Below are 20,000 nucleotides of genomic sequence, written 5' to 3'. Positions count from 1 at the left end.
ATCACTGTGTGGTACGGCGCCTGCACCGTGTCCTGCTGCAAGACCCTGCAGCGCATCGTGAGAGCAGCCGAGAGGATCATTGGTGTCTCTCCCCCCCCCCCCCCCTTAGACATTTACAACACCCGCATCACCAGCAAGGCAATCAGGATTACTGGTGACCCCTCCCATCCGTCTCACAGCCTCTTCAGCCTGCTGCCATTGGGGAGGAGACTGCGCAGTCTCCGGGCCAGAACGAGCAGGCTAAAGAACAGCTTCTTCCACCAGGCTGTCAGGAGACTCAACTCCCTCCCTGCTCTACCATCACTCCCACCTCTACTCATCCTCCCCCCCTCTGCCCCCTGCCACAGACCAGAGGGGTATTCCAGAAAGCAGGTTCAACACACTCTGAGTCTATCCCTGAACTCTGAGTTGACTTACTCTAGGTCGGGAAACTCTGAGTATCCGGTTCCAGAACAGCTGATCTGAGTTAGTTCAATCAACTCTGAGTATGTTAACCTCGAGGTACGCGCGTGCACAACCACTGAAAAAAGCCATCATCAATGGAGCCCCGATACCACGAGTCACCATGACAACCGAGAAAAAAAAAGATCAACATATTTCAGTGCGAAGGAGTTGGAGATCCTTATGCTGGGCTACGGAGAATATGAGCACATATTTCGCCGCGAATGCAACACAGCTGCAGCAGCGAAGGAGAGAGAGACCGCATGGGAGAAAATTGCTGCCGAGTCAACGCGTAAGTTTGAATGTACTATTCCATTGACGTAACATTTAACCGTAAGATCGTAGCATAGCCTATAGTTATGAATATAAGTAGGAATGAAATCTGAGTTTTTCATTTAGGTGCAATCCAACAGGAGAAAGGAGTACTTGGAAGCAGCTCAAAATGAAACATAAAAACATCATTCAAAAAGGTAAGGCATATTTTGCTAGGCTATGATTGCACCTCACTTTATTTTTTTATTTTTAATTGACTTAGGCTATTAAACGTAACGTAAATATTAATTCAGATTGCAAACATTGAGTTCTGCTCAGCCAACAGAAAGAAGGCAGAGGCCCGAAAAACGGGTGGAGGGCCACCTCCACCACCTCTGTCAGAGGCTGAGGAGCTGGCTCTCAGCCAATACAGCGGTCGCCCTGTGGCCGAAGGCATCCCCGGGGGAAGCTCATCTGAGCCTGTCACCCCCCAGGACACAAGTGCCTACATCAGATGCAAGTATACACTTATGTCTTTTTTTTAAATAAAACTTTTATTTATATATATATATATATATATATATATGCAATCTGAATTATATAGAGGAGGAGGAGACGCTGTCTGCTGCCACAGGGAGAGAACCGGAGGGGCCTACTGAAGTGTGTCTTAATATTATGTATAGCTACTGGCACTGGTCTACCCATTCATATTCATTTACATTCTTGAGTGGAATTTGGAGTTTGACATGTACACTGAAGTGATGAGCATAGATAATGGACAAACTAGCACATTCTTGTCCTTCAACAGAACATGGCTGGGCATCACCATGAGGAGGGTCCATCAACTTCGAGAGCACAGCTTGACACAGTGAGATTTTCGGTCAATACCATGTTAAATCTGTATGTAGAACTGCAGGAATTAAATTAAACGTCCATATGTTTCCCAGTTGCCGGTAAAAGAGTTGTACAGGGTGCACCTAATGAAAACCATTCAAAAAACCGAGAAAGAAATGGTGTACCTGGACCAGCAAATCAGAAAAACAGACTTGTAAATTCTATTACTTGAACGCCAGTTGAGGTGGGTGCATTGTCATGGTGAAACAGGTGAATATGTGAAATATGTTAATAGTTGGAACTATATTACAAATCCTGACTGTTGCTTTTGTACTTTTAATGAATAAAGAAGAACCAAATCACATGTGAATTTGTCTTTTATTTTTAATCAAAACGTCTAATCTGGGTCGGAAGATTCTCTCACGACGTAATGCATTTCTGATCAATACGGCTTCGATGTCGATTGGATTTCTAATGAATGGGCAATCCATGTCTAACTGCTTTCTTCGTGTGGGAGAAGACAGGTAGAAACTCTGGGTTTCTTATAGTAAACCTGCCAGCGAGCAGGTTATGTTCACAGAGTAAGTTACCGCAGTAACAGACCCAGAGTTTAAGTTACCTCTCTTTCTGGAACGGATAACTCAGAGTTTCCCTCATCTCAGGGTTAACAAACTCAGAGTTCTCACATAACCCGCTTTCTGGAATACCCCTCAGGACTGTACTCCCCCCCCCCCTCCTCCTCCTCCACCATTCCCACACTCTGAACTCAGGGACTGCCCATTCCACTTTCCCCTGCTTATTTGCACTAAACTGCACTACCTCACTAATCTTCTCTTAGAAGATTCTCGTCTTGTTGATTGTTTATTTCATGTCTGTTGATTGTTGATTGTTGATTGTTGATTGTTTATTTATGTAACTGCCTGTTTTGCACCGTGGGTCTGAGAGGACTGTGCTGTATGTCGTACATATAGTACATTTGACAAATAAAACTACTCGACTTGACCTCAAATCGATTTTGTGTGGTACATTACGGCTACCGTAGTCAGGAGCGTCGCGGAGAAGATGAAGAAGTTGAGGGATTTGTGGACGAGGAATGAACTGAAAAAGTGAGTGTATTGTGTTTTTGAGAGTTATTGTGACTACGCTAACGTTTGATTTAGCGGCATCAGACTGTTTTTTTTTACGTGCTACAACTGAACAAGGTTGGGAGTTATTGTGAATGCGTTTCATAAAGTTTGACTGACTGACTTATCTGACTGTTGTGAATCACAATAATCACAATAATCACAACCATCACAACAATCACAATAATCACAACCATCACAACAATCACAACAATCACAACAATCACAATAATCACAACAATCACAACAATCACAATAATCACAACCATCACAACAATCACAATAATCACAACCATCACAACAATCACAACCATCACAACAATCACAACCATCACAACAATCACAACCATCACAACAATCACAACCATCACAACCATCACAACAATCACAACAATCACAACAGCCAAATCACAGCCATGGATTGTCAAGGATCTGCAGAAACCTGTACGAGTCCAGCAGCAGATCCAGGATGATGGCTAAGTTGGTCATGGAGATGTAGCGTAAGAAGCCCGCGGAGGGTTTGCCGGGGTCAGAGGTCACGGGCGTGACCCTCTCATGACCCTCGGGCTGTTTGACGAACTCGTCCAGCAGGATGTCGTAGAGGTTCTGCAGCAGGACCTGGTGTGACAGGAGGCTGACCACGATGTTCCGGAACGGGATCCTAAAGAGACACCGACCTATGACCTCTGACCTCAGCTCACAAACAACAGGTATGAACCAGTTTAAAAAGGGAAAACTGTTTACACCAAACTGATTTAAACAGTTCAAAAAGTTACTGGTGCAACAGTTAACACCAGTTAAACTGGGTTAAACCGGGTTAAACCGGTTTGAAAAGGGACAAAAGTTTGAACCCATTCAAACTGGTTTAAATAAAGAAAACAATTTAAACCTGTTAAAATGAAACCAGTTTAAAAGTAAAACAGTTTAAACAGTTTAAACAGTTTAAAAGTTAAACGATGGCGACCGACTTTCTTTTAAACGTAAACAAATTTGTTACAAAAAAACAAAACTTACCCAATTTTCCTGAACGCAGCAGAAAAAAAACACATGATTGACACATGAGTCACACGACACACAACGACAGTGAAGACGCACACATTTAATTCTGCTGCAACATTAGTGTGTGTGTGTGTGTGTGTGGGTATTACTAATGTTGTGGGGACCTAAAACTGTTTACACAGTCACATTATGGGGACTTGTCTTCCTTGTGGGGACAAAAATCAAGTCCCCACAACGTAAATAACTACATTTTAAGGTGAAGATGTGTTTTAAGGTTAGGTTGAGGTTAGGATTAGGATTAGGATTAGGCCAGTAGTAACTGTGGTTAAGGTTAGACTAAGTCTCCAGGAAATGAATGTAAGTCAATGCAATGTCCAATCAAGTCATGAATGTCCAACGTGTGTGTGTGTGTGTGTGTCACCTCTTCTGTGTGTGTCCATTAGCCTGTTGGTCACACGGCAGCTCGATGATGAGGACACAGGACTGAGCGTGCTCAAAGCCGTCCTTGCTGTTTGGCGTCTTTGGTGAACACTGAGAGTCCAACATGAAAACCTGTGGCACAGTTAGTTAGCGTCATTAATGACGACTCAGCGTTGTTGACTTGATATGTGTGGTCAGTGGTCAGCTGACCTGCTGAGCCATAGCTTTGATCCTCCAGTACTCGGCCTCCGCCGAGGGCGAGTGAGACGGCGCCGCCACCTTCACCTCACAGGCGTCTCCTGAGAAACTGTCGCTGCCGCTGTGGAAACAGGCGAGCAGGTTCTACAGAGGAGAGACGCACCTGCTCATCACATCTCATGTCAAACGGTTTTTATTTAACTGCTAAATCCTGCTTCACAGGGACAGGGAAAACAAAACGGCTGCCAGCAGAGACACAAGAGAAAAATAGATTTTAGCCACTTAAACTAAATCTACGTCTACGACGTCTTTATCTCACTGTAAACCACTCACTCTCACACACAGGAGCTGCTGCTCCTCTGCTGCCTCGTGTGGTCACTTTGTGTCACTGAGGTCAATCTGAACGTTGGATTTCAAACACTGACGTGACAAAATCAGACATTTGAACTTAGTCATGGAGGCAGCAGTGGATCAACAACTCCTGTGTGTGTGTGTGTGTGTAGGAGAGTGAGTGGTTTACAAAGTAGGTCATAAAATCTGATCTATCACTTTAAACTACCACAGAAACTGTGCTGTTATACATTGTTTGATATTTGATATTAATCATTTGATACATATTTTATTAATCACATCCTGATGTGCGAGGAAGTGAACGAGCAAAGAAAATCTGTCAGTGGGGTTAAAATCACACACACACACACACACAGTGGAGCAGCAGCCACTGAGGCTATTAATCTGTAATCTCCCACAGTCCTCGAACACCACATCAGGTAACAACAACAACATCATCATCATCATCATCAAACTATAGACTGACATCTGATCATCTTTATTCAGTGAGATTCACTGATCAGGTACCAGAGGTCAAAGGTCACAATTATATCAACATACATATACAGTATATGTATGTGTCTCTATATATGACAAACAGACACTGTGTGTGTGTGTGTGTGTGTGTGTGAAGATGGTCAGATTATGTCGTCAGTGTATCAGACACTTTCTATATGTAACCAGTGACGACACGACAGCTCCCAAAAACAGCTGCATCGCCCCCCACTGGCTGGCTTAAGCAAATACCAGAAGCCCCGCCCCCCAAATACAGTACAGGTCTACAAAGGTAATTTCAGGTCGATCTGTAGATGAACTCGTCTGATGGTAAAAACAGGCGGAGACTTGATGGTTGACAGCTCACACTGACACCTGATTGGTTTCTATACTGCAGCGACCGTGTGTTTTTACCTTGACAGGTTCTAACGTGGCGGTGAAAGCGTCCTGCAGGGCGCAGCACGCCAAACGCCACATCTCCTCCGTGAACACGGGACCAACTGTGACCAGCACATACCTGCGGAGGAGGCGGAGCATCAGCAGCACACAGTTTACACGTACAAAACGCCACGGTAACATGTGACATTACAGTTTTTCTCAATTGCTAAAACACTAAACCCTATTGTCTGAACCAAAGGCTCAGTTGCCTGAAGCCACTGATTGAATCCATCACACTTTTGGCAAAACCATCAGCACTTTTCACCTGTTTAGACACAACTTACACATTTTCATTGTGATGCACCTGTGCTGCATAATGGTGAGCACAGGTGACACAAGTCAAACACAATTAGAGCACAAGTGTCACCACGTGAACACAGCAACTCAAAACTGATCACACTTGTGGCTCAAGATGTGAGGGAACATATAAGCCAGTTCAGAGAGCACTGGTTTGTGAGGCCCTACGATGGATAGAAATCTGAGAGGAAGAGTTTGTGTGAGAGGAGGTCGAGGAGGTCGAGGAGGTCGAGGAGGTCGAGGTGGTCGAGGAGGTCGAGAAGGTCGAGGAGGTCGAGGAGGTCAGTGAAGATATCTGATGAAATCAGAGCGACTGTGATTGACCATGTTCTTGTCCATGGTATGAGCATGAGGGAGGCCGGACAAAGGCTACAACCAAACATCAGTAGATTCACTGTGTCCACCATAATCCCAAGATTTAGAGAAGAGAACAGGTAATTACCTTTTTTGACATTATAGTACAGTATGTAAATGTTGACAGCAGTTACTGTATGACATACTATATACTGTACCACAGTATACTGTAAGTAAATACATGTTTCAGTACTTCACTGTACCAATGTACTGTAGTATTGTAATGGAGGGTTGGTCTAACTGTTTGTAGGCCTAGTATTCCATGTATATCTTTTGTAACTGCATGTTCTCTTTTTGTAGAATTGAAAGACTGCCACATGGGGGTGGGAGGACACGTATGTTCTCCCCACACCAAGAGACCCTAATTGTTGATATGGTCCATGAGAACAACACCATTAAACTGAGTGAAACTCAGCAGAAGATCATTGAGGACCATGTCAATGTTGAGGGTATCAACAGTGTCAGCCTCTCTACTGTTGATCGTGTCCTCAAGCACAACAGACTGCGGATGAAACAGCTGTACAGAGTGCCCTTTGATCGCAACTCAGACAGAGTCAAAGAGCAAAGGTTGGTATATATCCAGACACATTCAATGTTGATTACTCTAAGTAGTGATTTACTGTCGTGGCCTAAATCACCTTTTCTCTATCACTTACAAAACTATATCTATTTCTACAGAGGGTTTTTCAACTGGATGCAATGAAAAGACCTCATGAATACATCTACATGGATGAAGCTGGGTGTAATCTCACCAAAAGGAGAAGGAGAGGCCGTAATGTGATTGGCCATCGGGCCATTGTTGGTGTCCCTGGGCAGCGTAGTGGCAATGTCACATTATGTGCTGCCATCAGCAATCGTGGGGTTGTCCACCATCATGCCAACCTGGGGCCCTACAACACTCACCAGCTCCTCATTTTCCTCAATCACATGCGAGATGCTCTGTTAGGGCAGCAGGATGAGCATCACATCTATGTTGTTGTTTGGGACAATGTGAGTTTTCACAGAGCCCTCCAGGTTAGAGAGTGGTTCAATATGAACCAAGGTTTTATCAATCTTTGCCTTCCACCGTACTCCCCTTTCCTAAACCCCATTGAGGAATTCTTCTCCTCGTGGCGGTGGAAGGTATATGAACGCCAACCTTACACCAGGGTAAATCTCCTGCAAGCCACGGAACCTGCCTGTGGTGACATAGGTGTGGAGACATGCCAAGCCTGGATACGGCCAGACAACATGTGGCCTGTGATGTGGATGAAGTCCTGTGGCCTGACCCAGTACGGAGACATGATGATGTGGCTGAGTAATGCACTTATTTGTATATTTGTGTACTTTATTTTTACATGGGCTTACTGTACACAAGTGGCAAATGCATAAGGTTTGTTTTTACAAGTGCTACGTGTAAATGCACAAGATTTCTGTTTTTGTCTTTTTGATCAAGTGCTAAATGCACAGGTTTTTTGTTTTGCGACATGCATTTAGCCTACAGTCAACAATAAACTTTTATTTTGTGTTTTCTATTTTTCTACGTAGTGTTTAGTGACTGTTCAGCAGTGTTTATCATTTTGATTGACTCGGGGCACGATTTGACAACAAAGTTCAGTTTTGAGCACAGATTGAACTGTTTTGAGGTGAAAGTTTGAGTCTGAGGTTTTGTGAATGTAGCTTGAAAATTGGGTTTTGTGTTCACAGTTTAGAGAAAAGGAGAGAACAGCTTTCAAGAAATGTGTCTGAGCAATCGAGAAAAACTGTAACATGTGATACATATAATGTGACGAGCAGAGGGCGTGACTGTTGCCGTGGTTACCTGATGCAGGAGCAGCCCACTCGGGAGATGGTCTCTGCAGGTTCAGACACACAGGCCACCAGCAGCTTAAACAGATCCTTCAACATCAGGTTTATCAGCGACTCGTAGCCGATGTCTGCACACACACGTCATCATCATCATCATCATCATCATCATCAACAACAATGTTAGGACCTAAGCCTGCGTCTGTAGTCTGTTGTTATGCAGACAGGAAGTCACATGGAGTTTTTAAGCTGTGACATTCCAGGAGCAGGACATAAGTCTGTTTTACAGTGGCCTCACTGGGGCTGGGCACCGAACTTCGGTTATTTTATGGCACCGACCGAAATGCTTCGATACTACCGGGTATCGAAACATGCCTTGTGTTTCGGTCCTAAGTTTCGATACCTACGGAGTTAATCACGTGATGGAGATCTGATCATGCTGCCGGTGATTGGCTGTAACGTTACACGTGGTTACAGCGTGCAGGAAGAATACAATGCTGTTACGCCCACAGACCGCGTTCATGTGTGTCTGTGTCGTTAACTACATGTAAGTGTGTTGTGACTCGTGACGAAGGGGCTAAAAATGCCACCGAGGTCCAAAGTGTGGCTCCATTTCAACAAAAGTAATACTAATATACTGTGCGATGCAATATTTGTAAAATAGATATCGCCACTAAGGCCGGGAACATGAAGAATCAAGCACAGAGCAGAAAGTTGCTCAGTATTTGAATGTAAGAAGAGCGGAGCGCAGACATCCACCTCCTCTGTGGATGTTACAGAGCCAGAGCGGCCTGACTTCAAACCATGTTTGTTTATTTAAATTAACGTCACTGCAGCGTAATATGTGCTTAAACTGGGATCCATGTGACGCTAACTTAAGATATTAGTGTGTAGTTTTATGTGATGGCTATATAGCTAACTCAATGAAAAGCTAACTGAATATACTGTAGACAGTAACTGATAAAGCTTAACGTGTTCAAATCTGTTGCATCGGCTGTTAAACAGCTCACTTTTATGTTTATCTTGTCCTCACAGTGACCTCTGACCCTGATGTGAGAAACAAGTTATTGTTAAAGGTTTATTAACCTTTTCTACAGCGGAGGTGAGTAAGCTGTTGCTATTGTTGACCAGTTAAGTCTACATTATGTTTTTCAGTAATAATAATACAACCATGTTATTGTTATGTTTTGTGTTCTAATGTCAAATGATGATAAGACATTGATTTTACCTCTGTAAGTTTCTGTGAGATCGTTAGTGAAAATGACATTGTGTCATTTGCAATTGTTCTTTTTGCACTGAAAATAAAAAAATTGCACTGAGTGTAAAAATGCTAAAACTGAAAAATAAAAACGAAGAATGGATTTGTACCATAATGTGTAATGTAATTTTATTTTTTAGAAATGATATTATAAAACTGGTTTCAGAAAAAGTATCAATCAGGAACCGGTATCGAAATGAAGGTATAGGTATTGGTACCGGTATCGAAAATGCTTGATCGATACCCAGCCCTAGGCCTCACACACGGGGCACCATTATGTTGGGGATCAACAGTTAGTGGCAAAAATTTGATTGATAAAAATAATAAAATGAAATATACATTTTGTAAGATCGGGGAACCACCCTGAAATCAGGGAAAAGACAATCACTCTATGCCTTTAAAATCACTGTAACTGCAGATATTGAAGGTATGAATGCGTGCACTGCTGTGAATGTCTTGTGACCTGTGACCTGTGACCTGTCACCTGAGTGGATGAAACTGTTGACGTGTTCGACCACCAGCTCACAGGACAGACCAATGGCATGTTTGAAGTTTGCTGCTGCCACATCCCAGTAAGAGTGGTCGCCATGGCTACGCTGCAGCCACAGTGACATCACAGGAAGCAGAAGCTGGATGACGGCAAAGATGGCAAAGCCTGGACCTGAGAGAGAGAGAGAGAGAGAAAGAGAGATGTGTGTGTCTGTGTGTGTCTGTGTGTGTCTCTGTGTGTGTGTCTGTGTGTGTGTGTGTGTGTGTGTCTGTGTGTGTCTCTGTGTGTGTGTCTCTGTGTGTGTGTGTCTGTGTGTGTGTGTGTGTCTCTGTGTGTGTGTGTGTGTGTGTCTCTGTGTGTGTGTGTGTGTGTGTGTGTGTGTCTCTGTGTGTGTGTGCGTGTGTGTGTGTGTGTGTGTGTGTGTGTGTGTGTGTGTGTCTCTGTGTGTGTGTGTGTGTGTGTGTGTACCTGGGACACAGCTCACTTCTCTCATCAGTGTAAACAGCAGCTCCAGAGTTGGTGGTTGATGTTTTCGAGGACAGTTGGAAACTGCAGCTGTGAGCTGCTCCAACAACAGAATCCAGACCTGGATCAGACCTGAAGACACAATGCTGCGTTCAGGGACCAGAGGACACAAGACCGACCACACACACACACACACACCTGTCTTTACCTGTGTCATCGTCAAACTCCTGGAGGACACAGTCCATCCCGTCCTCGCTGCTGATGGAGCGCTCCTGTGACCTCATGGGCAGACTGGCGAGCCGTGCCCCCAGGAACACGGGCTTGGACGACATCTTGTAGATCTTTGCCAGAAGCTGTCAATCAAAGCTTCGTTAATAAACACATATGACGTGACTACGGCAGATGGGCGGAGCTACTACCTGTGAACACTTGCGTAGATAGTCGAGGGCGGGCAGACAGAGGTCAGTCGAGCTGTGAGCTGACGCGTGGACGCAGTCTCCAATCTCCTTATAGTCCACCTCTCCTACACAAACAAAGACATTTAGTTTACACACAAACACACACTTCCTGTCCAGTACATGTGTGCGTGTGAAAGTGACACGTAAGTCATTTTGATTCTCGACCACTGTAACAACATGAGTCCATGAACGTCTTTGCTGTTATTGTTGTTGTTGCTCTTATCAGACGTAAATAAACACGATGTGTCGTCAAAATGCAATACTCACATAAACTGTAGGGGGCAGTGTCACGACGTTACTCGTTTCTCACGTACGATCTAAGGAACCACAAGCTAACCTCGTGTTTTTATGTAAAACACTCTTGTCGCGGCGTATGCAGCCTGTTCCAGTCGCTCCTGCTTACTTTAACTTTGTTTTTAACTTTTCCTTTTTTTCTTGTTCTTACTTGTTTTTTGTTAAACTTTAGTTACTTTTTAAGCCACATTCTCTCTTAACATGCTTATGTGGAGAGTTTTTGTTGTTCTGTTCGTGGTGGAATCGCTCCTTTTACTCTGCCACTCGACTGTCGCTCAGCATCACCACGTTGTTTACTCCCGAGATCAGCTGATAGAGCTGAAGCCGGCTGGCTTGGCTACGGTTACGGAGGACATCCCTGCGGAACTTCGGAGGAAAACACACCGGGGATGCAGAGGGAAAGGGTCACTATGGTGGAGGAGAGGAGCAAAACATGGGAGACTTATGGAGAGGAAAACTTACAAGCCGTGTCTCCCATCTCATCTTATCATGGGCAACGTGAGATCACTGGGGAATAAGATGGACAAGCTTACAGCGCTAACCCGGAGTCATCAGGAATAGCGGGAGTGTAGCTTGATGATTTTCTCGGAGTCATGGCTACAAAGATGTTCCTGACCACAATGTTTCCAACGAGGGTTTCCACACTGTCCGGGCTGACAGGGACTGCACTAAGAGCGGTAAGCGTAAAGGAGGTGGGCTTGCTGTTTTTGTGAACAACAGTTGGTGCAATCCTGGTCACATCACCGTGAAAGACCGCATCTGCAGCCCGGATATTGAACTGTTAGCTGTGGGTCTCCGTCCACATAGCATTAGCTCGCTCAGCAGCTCCCGTGCAGCCGGGAGACAAACAGGGCAGCTGGGTGACTGTAGTGTTAAGCCTAAGAGTCCTGTCCACCACCAACCTGTTCACACCTCAAACAAGTTTTCCCCTCTCAGCACCACACACACACACACACACACAGACTGAGAAACCAACTCTGGTGATTGGTGACTCCATCCTGAGGAACGTGAAAATAGCGACGCCAGCGACCACAGTCAGGTGTTTTCCTGGGGCCAGAGCGGGCGACATAGAGTCTTATCTGAAACTGCTGGCTACAGATAATCGTAAATTCAGTAAAGTTATTATTCACGTCGGCAGTAATGACACCTGATTACGACAATCAGAGGTCACTTAAGTTAATGTTGAGTCTGTGTGTAGGTACGCACAATCTATGTCTGACAACGTAATTTTCTCTGGTCCTTTGCCCAATGTAACCAGTGATGACATGTATAGCCACATGTCGTCATTCAATCACTGGCTGTCGAGGTGGTGTCCAGAAAACAACATTGGGTTTTTAGATAACTGGCAAACCTTCTGGGTCTCATGAGGGTCTCATGAGGAGAGACGGCGTCCATCCTACTTTGGATGGAGCAGCTCTCTTATCTAGCAGCTTAGGACCTTTTATTAGAAACCCATGACAATCCAGAGCTGAGACCAGGACACAGAGTTGCAGTCTTTCATGCTTTTCTGTGCTTCTTTACGAGCAGTCACCAATTAAAAACCCCATAGAGACTGTGTCTGCCCCTCGACCTACTAAAGTAAAAACTAAAGTAAATAAAGTCAATAAATCAATAACAAACAGAAGAGGAGTTAGACATTCTAACTTAATAAAGATTAATACTAACAATAAAATAAAGTCAAATAATAGCACTTTTAAATGTGGACTATTAAATATAAGGTCTCTCTCCTCAAAATCTGTTTTAATAAATGATCTAATTTCTGACAATTGTATTGATTTATTCTGTGTAACTGAAACTTGGTTACATGAAGAAGATTACGTTAGTCTAAATGAGTCAACTCCACCCACTCATGCTAATACCCATATTCCTAGAAGCTCAGGCCGAGGAGGAGGAGTAGCAGCCATTTTTAATACTAGATTATTAATCAATCCCAAACCCAAACCAGGATATTCATGGTTTGAAAGCCTTATTCTTAATCTATCTCATCCTAGTTGGAAATCACAGAAACCAATGATGATAGTCACAGTTTATCGTCCACCTGCACCTTATTCAGAGTTCCTATCAGAGTTCTCTGAGTTCTTATCTGAGTTAGTGCTTAAGACAGATCAAATCATAATTGTAGGGGATTTCAACATCCATGTAGATGTTGACCGTGATAGTCTTAGCTGCGCATTTAACTCGCTGTTGGAATCAATAGGTTTTATTCAATACGTTAATAAACCAACTCATTGCCTTAATAACAAAAAAGCCCTAAACAAAGCTAGAGCTGCCTATTATTCTTCTCTAATTGAAGAAAATAAGAATAATCATAGGTTTGTTTTCAGCACTGTAGCCAGGCTGACACAGAGCCACAGCTCCACTGAACCATCTATTCCTTTAACACTGAGCAGTGATGACTTTATGAACTTTTTGTGAATAAAATAACATCAATTAGAGAGAAAATGGATCATCTCCTCCCTCATATTGGGACTGACTCATCTTTTAGCACAAGAGCTTTAGAAGCACCAGGTGCACAGTTAGACAGTTTCTCCCCTATAGATCTCCCTGAGTTAACATCATTAGTTTCATCATCTAAGCCATCAACCTGTCAGTTAGATCCTATCCCCACCAAACTGTTTAAAGATGTCTTTCCTTTAATTAACAGCTCTATATTAACTCAAATTAATCTATCCTTATTAACTGGATATGTGCCCCAAACGTTTAAAATAGCAGTTATTAAACCCCTTCTCAAAAAAGCGACCCTTGACCCAGATATTTTAGCTAATTACCGACCTATATCTAATCTTCCCTTTGTTTCTAAAATCTTAGAAAAGGCAGTTGCTAATCAATGATGTGAATATTTGCACATTAATGGCCTGTTTGAAGATTTTCAGTCAGGTTTTAGATTAAACCATAGCACAGAAACAGCACTAGTTAAAGTTAGTAATGATCTTCTCTTGGCTTCAGATAATGGTCTAGTTTCTTTTCTTGTCCTGTTAGATCTTAGTGCTGCATTTGACACCATTGATCATAATATTCTACTGCAGAGATTGGAGCAGACTCTTGGGATCACAGGTGCTGCCCTCTGCTGGTTTAAATCATACTTATCTGATAGATTCCAGTTTGTTCATGTTAATGATAAAACCTCACTACAAACAAAAGTTAATTGTGGAGTTCCACAAGGCTCAGTGCTTGGGCCTATACTTTTTACCTTATATATGCTTCCTCTAGGGAACATTATTAGGAAGCACAACAAACACTTTCATTGTTATGCAGATGACACACAGCTATATTTATCAATGAGGCCAGATGAAATAAATCAGGTTGTTCAACTCCAGGAATGTCTCAGAGACATTAAGTCCTGGATGACCTGTAACTTTCTACTTTTAAACTTTTATACTCGGCCCTAAACACCCCAGAGAAAAACTTTCTGATCACATTGTCACTTTAGATGACATCACCATGGCTTCCAGATCCACTGTGAGGAACCTTGGAGTTACTTTGGACCAGGAAATGTCATTTGATTCACACATAAAACTCATTTCCAGAACAGCCTTCTTCCACCTGCGGAACATTATGAAAATTAGAAACATTCTGTCTTTACAGGACGCTGAAAAACGAGTTCATGCTTTTGTTACATCTAGATTAGATTACTGTAACTCCTTATTATCAGGATGTTCCAACAAGTCTGTTAGAACCCTTCAGTTCATTCAAAATGCTGCAGCACGAGTTCTGACAGGAACTAGAAAGAGAGACCATATAACTCCAGTGTTAGCTTCTCTACACTGGCTCCACCCACAGTTTAGAATTCAATTTAAAATCCTCCTCCTCACGTACAAAGCACTTAATGGTCAGGCCCCTTCATACCTGAAAGACCTCGTCTTACCTTATCACCCTAACAGACCACTTAGGTCACAAAATACAGGTTTACTTGTGGTTCCCAGAGTCTGTAAGAGCAGAATGGGCGGCAGAGCCTTCAGTTACCAGGCTCCTCCTCTCCTGTGGAACCAGCTTCCAATGACAGTTTGGGAGGCGGAGCCTCTCTCTGTATTTAAAGTTAGATTTAAAACTTTCCTTTTTGATAAAGCTTATAGTTAGAGCTGGTTCAGGGAAACCTGGACCAGCTCTTAGTTCTGCTGCTATAGACCTAGACTGCTGGGGGATTTTCCTGTGGTGCACGCACATTCACTCTCTCACACTCAGGGTATGAATATGACTTTTTATATGTCATTAACCTTGTCTCTTTCTCTCCCTAGTTTGTGTCCTTCCTTCCTTCCCTCTCTCTCTCTCTGTATTCTCATCTTGCAGGTTGCAGGATCCAGATCCAGTTTTCGAGGCTATCCATATCATACATATCATCATCATTATTATTGTGCTATAATTAAAAGTCGATATCATTGACTGTATAAACTTGTAACTTGATACAGTTGTTGTGTATCTGCTCCTGGTCTCTCTCTCTCTTCTGTCTCTACCTCATCTCCCTCTTGTCCTTTCTCTCCCCCCTTTCTGTCCCCCACCTCTCCGCTGTCCCCCATTTTCCTTTCACCCCGACCGGTCGAGGCAGATGCTGCACATGTGTGAGTCTGGTTCTGTCAGAGATTTCTTCTTCTGTTAAGAGGGAGTTTTTTCTCTCCACTGATGCCTAGTGTTTGCTCATTGTGTGAACTGTTGTGTTTCTCTGCTCTCCTTGATGTTGTCTATGTACAGACCTGAGATCATGTATGTTATGATTTGGCGCTATACAAATAACATTGAATTGAATTGAATTGAATTATTATTTACCCCGTGAATTCTCACATGCTATAGTAGTGGCTGTGTATATCCCCCCGTCCGCTAACCCGACATCGGCATGTGACGTCATCCACTCTACACTCAACCATGTCTCCATTAAAAAAACACTCCTGAAATTCACCCAGTATGTGACCTGTAAACCCAGAGAGGAGAAGACCCTGTACCTGCTGTATGCTAATGTCAAGGACGCATACACTTCCAGGTCCCTTCCCCCGCTGGGAAGGGAAGATCAGATCAACAACTTCTCACCCCCTGCTATGTGCCTCTGATGAAGAGGCTGCCTGTGACCACAAAGACAGTGAGGACATTGTCAGATGACTGCTATGAGGCACTGCAGGGCTGTTTCGAGGTGACTGACTGGAATGTACTCTGTGAGCCACATGGAGAGGATATTGATTGGCTTACTGAGTGTATTACAGACTACATCAATTTCTGTGTGGACAGTAACGTCCCTTTTGGTGGAGGATCTGATGATCCTGTACCGTTTTCCTGATGGAAGTGGTGCAAAAAGAGCGTTGCCCGGGTGGGTGGGGTCTGTTGCTATCCGTCTGGCGTTCCGGTGTTGAGGATCAGCGGTGCAGAAGTGGACCCCCGTATCCTCACCACCTGGGGCCTGTTGGTGAGGAAGTCGCTGATCTAGAAGCAGAGCGATGGTGCCAAACCCAGATTGTGAAGTTTCAGCGCCAACATGTCCGGGAGAACTAAAGTCCACAAACAGCATCCTGACGTAGGTGTTTGTATGCTGCAGGTGAGTCAGGGTCGTGTGAAGTGCTAATGAGACAGCATCCTCCGTAGAGCGGTTCTCCCTGTAGGCGAACTGCAGGCTGTCCAGGCCCGCAGGGATGGCATCTTTGATCACTTCAGGAGGATCCGCTCGAAGCACTTCATTATGACTGGGGTCAGGGCGACAGGACGGAAGTCATTGAGACCGGTGACAGTGGATTTTTTGGGCACAGGCATAATGATTGAGGACTTCAGGCAGACAGGGAGCACACATGACTTCAGCGTCCGACCTGACACCTTATCTGGGCCTGCTGCCTTGTTGGTGTTGATCCACCACCTGGTGCAGCTGCAGGGTGAGAGGCTGGTGCTGCACCTCTGGCTGAGGAAGATGTACAGTCCTTCTGCTGCTCGGAGAATCGAAGCGTGTGAAGAAGCTGTTTAAGGTGTCAGGCAGTTGATCCAGTATTGTCTCTTGTTGGAAAGTTAATGAATTTGTGGAATTAGGGGAAGACAGCCTTTAGTTCCACATGGTTAAAGTCCCCAGCCACTATCACAGCCGCTTCTGGATTCGCGTTCATTTGGCCACTGATGAGGCAGTACAGCTCCTCCAGTGCTAGCTCAGCATTAGCTCGCGGTGGAAAGTACACAGCTACGATAACAACAGAGGTGAGTTCTCTCACCAGTTTGAACAGTCTGCACTTCACTGCCAGATATTCCAGATCAGGGGAGCAGAGTGTTGAGATGACGTTCGTATCTGTACACCAGTCGTGGATGTACAGTGCCAAACCTCCACCTTTGGACTTGTCTGAAGCTGCAGTCCTGTCGGCTCACAACAAAGAGCGGCCTGCTAGCTCCCCCGCTGTGTCTGGGATGTTGTTGTCCAGCCAGGTCTCGGTGAAATCGCCACACAGCTGTCCATCCAACGTGAGACGATCCTTAGTCGAATTTCGTCCAGTTTGTTTGTGAATAACCTGACAAGGAGGACACTGGGCAAAGCCGGTCTGTGTGGGTGAGCTTGTAGCCTAGCACGCAGCCCGCTCCGCTTACCCCGCTTTCGTTTCCGTAGTCTCTGCCGTCTCCTTCCACAGAGGGGGGATGGTGAGAGCCTCTGTGGTCCGCTGCAGCTCCGGTGGAATAAAGTCCAGTTTTGGGGGTGAAAAAAGTCCACAAATGTTCCCCAGGTCCCATATTTCAGCCCTTCATTATTGTGTTAAGGCGGATGTGGGTGAAAACACGAACAGAAACACGAAAAACACAAATGTAAACAAAAACAGCTGCACGCGCCGCCCCCATAGCACAAAGTCCAGACAGAGTCTTGCCATCTTCAGAAGTTTTCTGATGACTCTGCTGTAGTTGGATGTATCAGCAAGGGTGAGGAGGCTGAAAACAGGGCTGTGGTGGACAACTTTGTTACATGGTGTGACCTGAACCACCTCCAGCTCAACACAACAAAAACCAAAGAGCTGGTTGTGGATCTGAGGAGAGCCAGGACACCAGTGACCCCAGTCTCCATCCTGGGGCATGATGTGGACATCGTTGATCACTATAAATATCTGGGGGTGTTCAATGACAATAAATTGGACTGGACTAAGAACACTGAAGTCCTATACAAGAAGGGACAGAGCCGCCTCTATTTTCTCAGGAGGCTCCACTCCTTTAACATCTGCCGGACTATGCTGAGGATGTTTTATAAGTCTGTGGTTGCTAGTGCTATTCTGTTTGCTGTTGTGTGCTGGGGCAGCAGGCTGAGAGTGGCAGATGCCAACAGACTCAATAAGCTCATCAGAAAGGCCAGTGACGTTGTGGGGGTGGAGCTGGACACTTTGACAGCAGTGTCAGACAGGAGGATGCTGTCGAAGGTGCGGGCCATATTGCAGCATGGCTCTCACCCTCTCCACAACACTCTGGTCAAACAGAGAAGCACCTTCAGCGAGAGACTAATTGCGCCTCTATGCACCACTGAGCGCCACAGGAAGTCATTCCTGTCTGTGGCCATTAAACTGTAGAACTCCTCCCTCTGATGATCGGACTCCTATGGTTGTCGATCAAACAAAACACACTAAACAAACTATACTCATCCTCACTTTATTGATAACTATTTGTATATTGTATATATTTCCAAATTCTCTACTTTATTATTGTATTATCATTTTTTTTTATCTAATATTTTATTTCATTCCACCTTATTGCCTATTTACTGTTTTAATATACATGTCTTATGCCTTGTTTCCACTGCTATATTTCTATTTCTTTGCATCTGGAACAAAAACAATTTCCCCCCGGAGATTAATAAAGTATTCTGATTCTGATAAAAAAAAAATTCAGTACTTATTTACAGTCCAAGTTTGCGGTGTGTCCCCTAGTGGCCACCTTGACTTGTGAACATCGACAAGAAGAAATAATAAAATCACAGACGATCAATGAAGGCAGCGCAACATGAGACGAACCTAAACCTTTGACGAACTTCATCAGACACATGATGTAGTCGGTGGCGGCGTTGGCGAAAACCTGGATGTTGTCAGTGTTGATGAAAGCCTCGAAGACGTCGAAGACCGGGGCCTGCGACTTTCCTACGAAAGGAAGGAAGGAAGGAAGGAAGGAAGCAGGTGAGGAAGGAATAAAAGATGGTGAAAGTAAAACAGGTGTGTGGGACGTACCCATGGAGTACTCCCCCAGCAGGTAGTCCTTGGTGTCCGTCTTGCTGCCGTGGACGGTCCTCAGAGCGCTGAAGAGCGGACGCCAGCCGGACAGAATCTGAGGAGAGCACATCTCCACCAGCTCGCCGATCGACGTGATCACCTGCACACACGGGAACACCGCGTCAGAGTCATGTGACCCAGGTGTGACATCACACGTCTTCATGTGTTACTATAGGCCGAACACAGAGGGACACAGAGCTAACTACTACAATACAACGTTACCATAAAAAGCCTTAAAAAGTTTCCCTTTAACAACACCTGACCTGAAGTACAGAAGCCACTTTATACTCAACCTGGTCCTGCACATCCTCGTCGCAGAGCTCCAGCTGCATGATGTGTTCAAACGGCCTGAAGAGGGCCTCGTTGAAGTGGAAGTGTGGAAGCTCCACCCAGCTGGACAGCACCTCCGTCAGCACGTCGTGGATGAAGGAAACGGCTTTCTGCGACACGTGGCGCTCTTTGTGACACGCCGCCTGAACAAACACAAACAGTTCTCACAGGGGGCGCTAACCTCTTCTACCTTTGTCATCATTTGTGAGAAAGTGGAAGCTGAAGACGCAGAAGTGGTTTGAAGCACAGGCTGCAGTTTCTTACCTCCACCAGGTGTGGCGCTACCACGCTCCACGCCCTCATCATGTGGAGCAAAGGTCGGTTCTTGTTCCTCACGATCCGCAGCATGGCCTCGCCCAAACGGAAGAGGTGGAGGGCACTGCGGTGCTCTGACGTCGACTTAGCTTCACCTACAGACCATGAAAGAGACTGACTGTGAGCGCCCCCTGCTGCTGACAACCAGCCTGACACACCGAGGCTCAGGCAAACACACGCACACACACATAAAGACTGAAAAACATGTGTGTGATACACGTGCGTACAGAC

At 44.8% G+C, this 20,000-nt stretch overlaps 1 protein-coding gene across 2 annotated transcripts in view; it reads right to left on the bottom strand.

Moving 5' to 3' along the window:
• The window catches only part of arfgef3 (ARFGEF family member 3), a 44,161-nt gene that overhangs the window by 5,251 nt on the left and 18,910 nt on the right, over positions 1-20,000 (bottom strand). The window contains exons 24-37 of one of the 2 annotated variants that reach the window (XM_058651209.1): positions 19,719-19,864; positions 19,418-19,597; positions 19,083-19,224; positions 18,873-18,995; positions 10,600-10,703; positions 10,389-10,533; positions 10,184-10,312; positions 9,710-9,886; positions 7,984-8,098; positions 5,508-5,610; positions 4,281-4,412; positions 4,072-4,202; positions 3,666-3,674; positions 3,094-3,312 (exon numbers count right to left, since the gene is read on the bottom strand). In XM_058651209.1, coding sequence (XP_058507192.1) covers positions 3,094-3,312; positions 3,666-3,674; positions 4,072-4,202; positions 4,281-4,412; positions 5,508-5,610; positions 7,984-8,098; positions 9,710-9,886; positions 10,184-10,312; positions 10,389-10,533; positions 10,600-10,703; positions 18,873-18,995; positions 19,083-19,224; positions 19,418-19,597; positions 19,719-19,864 — 1,855 coding nt within the window. The remainder of the gene's footprint in view (positions 1-3,093; positions 3,313-3,665; positions 3,675-4,071; positions 4,203-4,280; positions 4,413-5,507; positions 5,611-7,983; positions 8,099-9,709; positions 9,887-10,183; positions 10,313-10,388; positions 10,534-10,599; positions 10,704-18,872; positions 18,996-19,082; positions 19,225-19,417; positions 19,598-19,718; positions 19,865-20,000) is intronic. The other variant, XM_058651210.1, reaches the window with a different exon arrangement.

This window comes from Solea solea, chromosome 15 (genome assembly GCF_958295425.1).
Source record: "Solea solea chromosome 15, fSolSol10.1, whole genome shotgun sequence".
Taxonomy (NCBI): domain Eukaryota; kingdom Metazoa; phylum Chordata; class Actinopteri; order Pleuronectiformes; family Soleidae; genus Solea; species Solea solea.
Note: the sequence above shows the minus strand (reverse complement) of the source record. Positions and strands in the feature narration are given on the sequence as shown.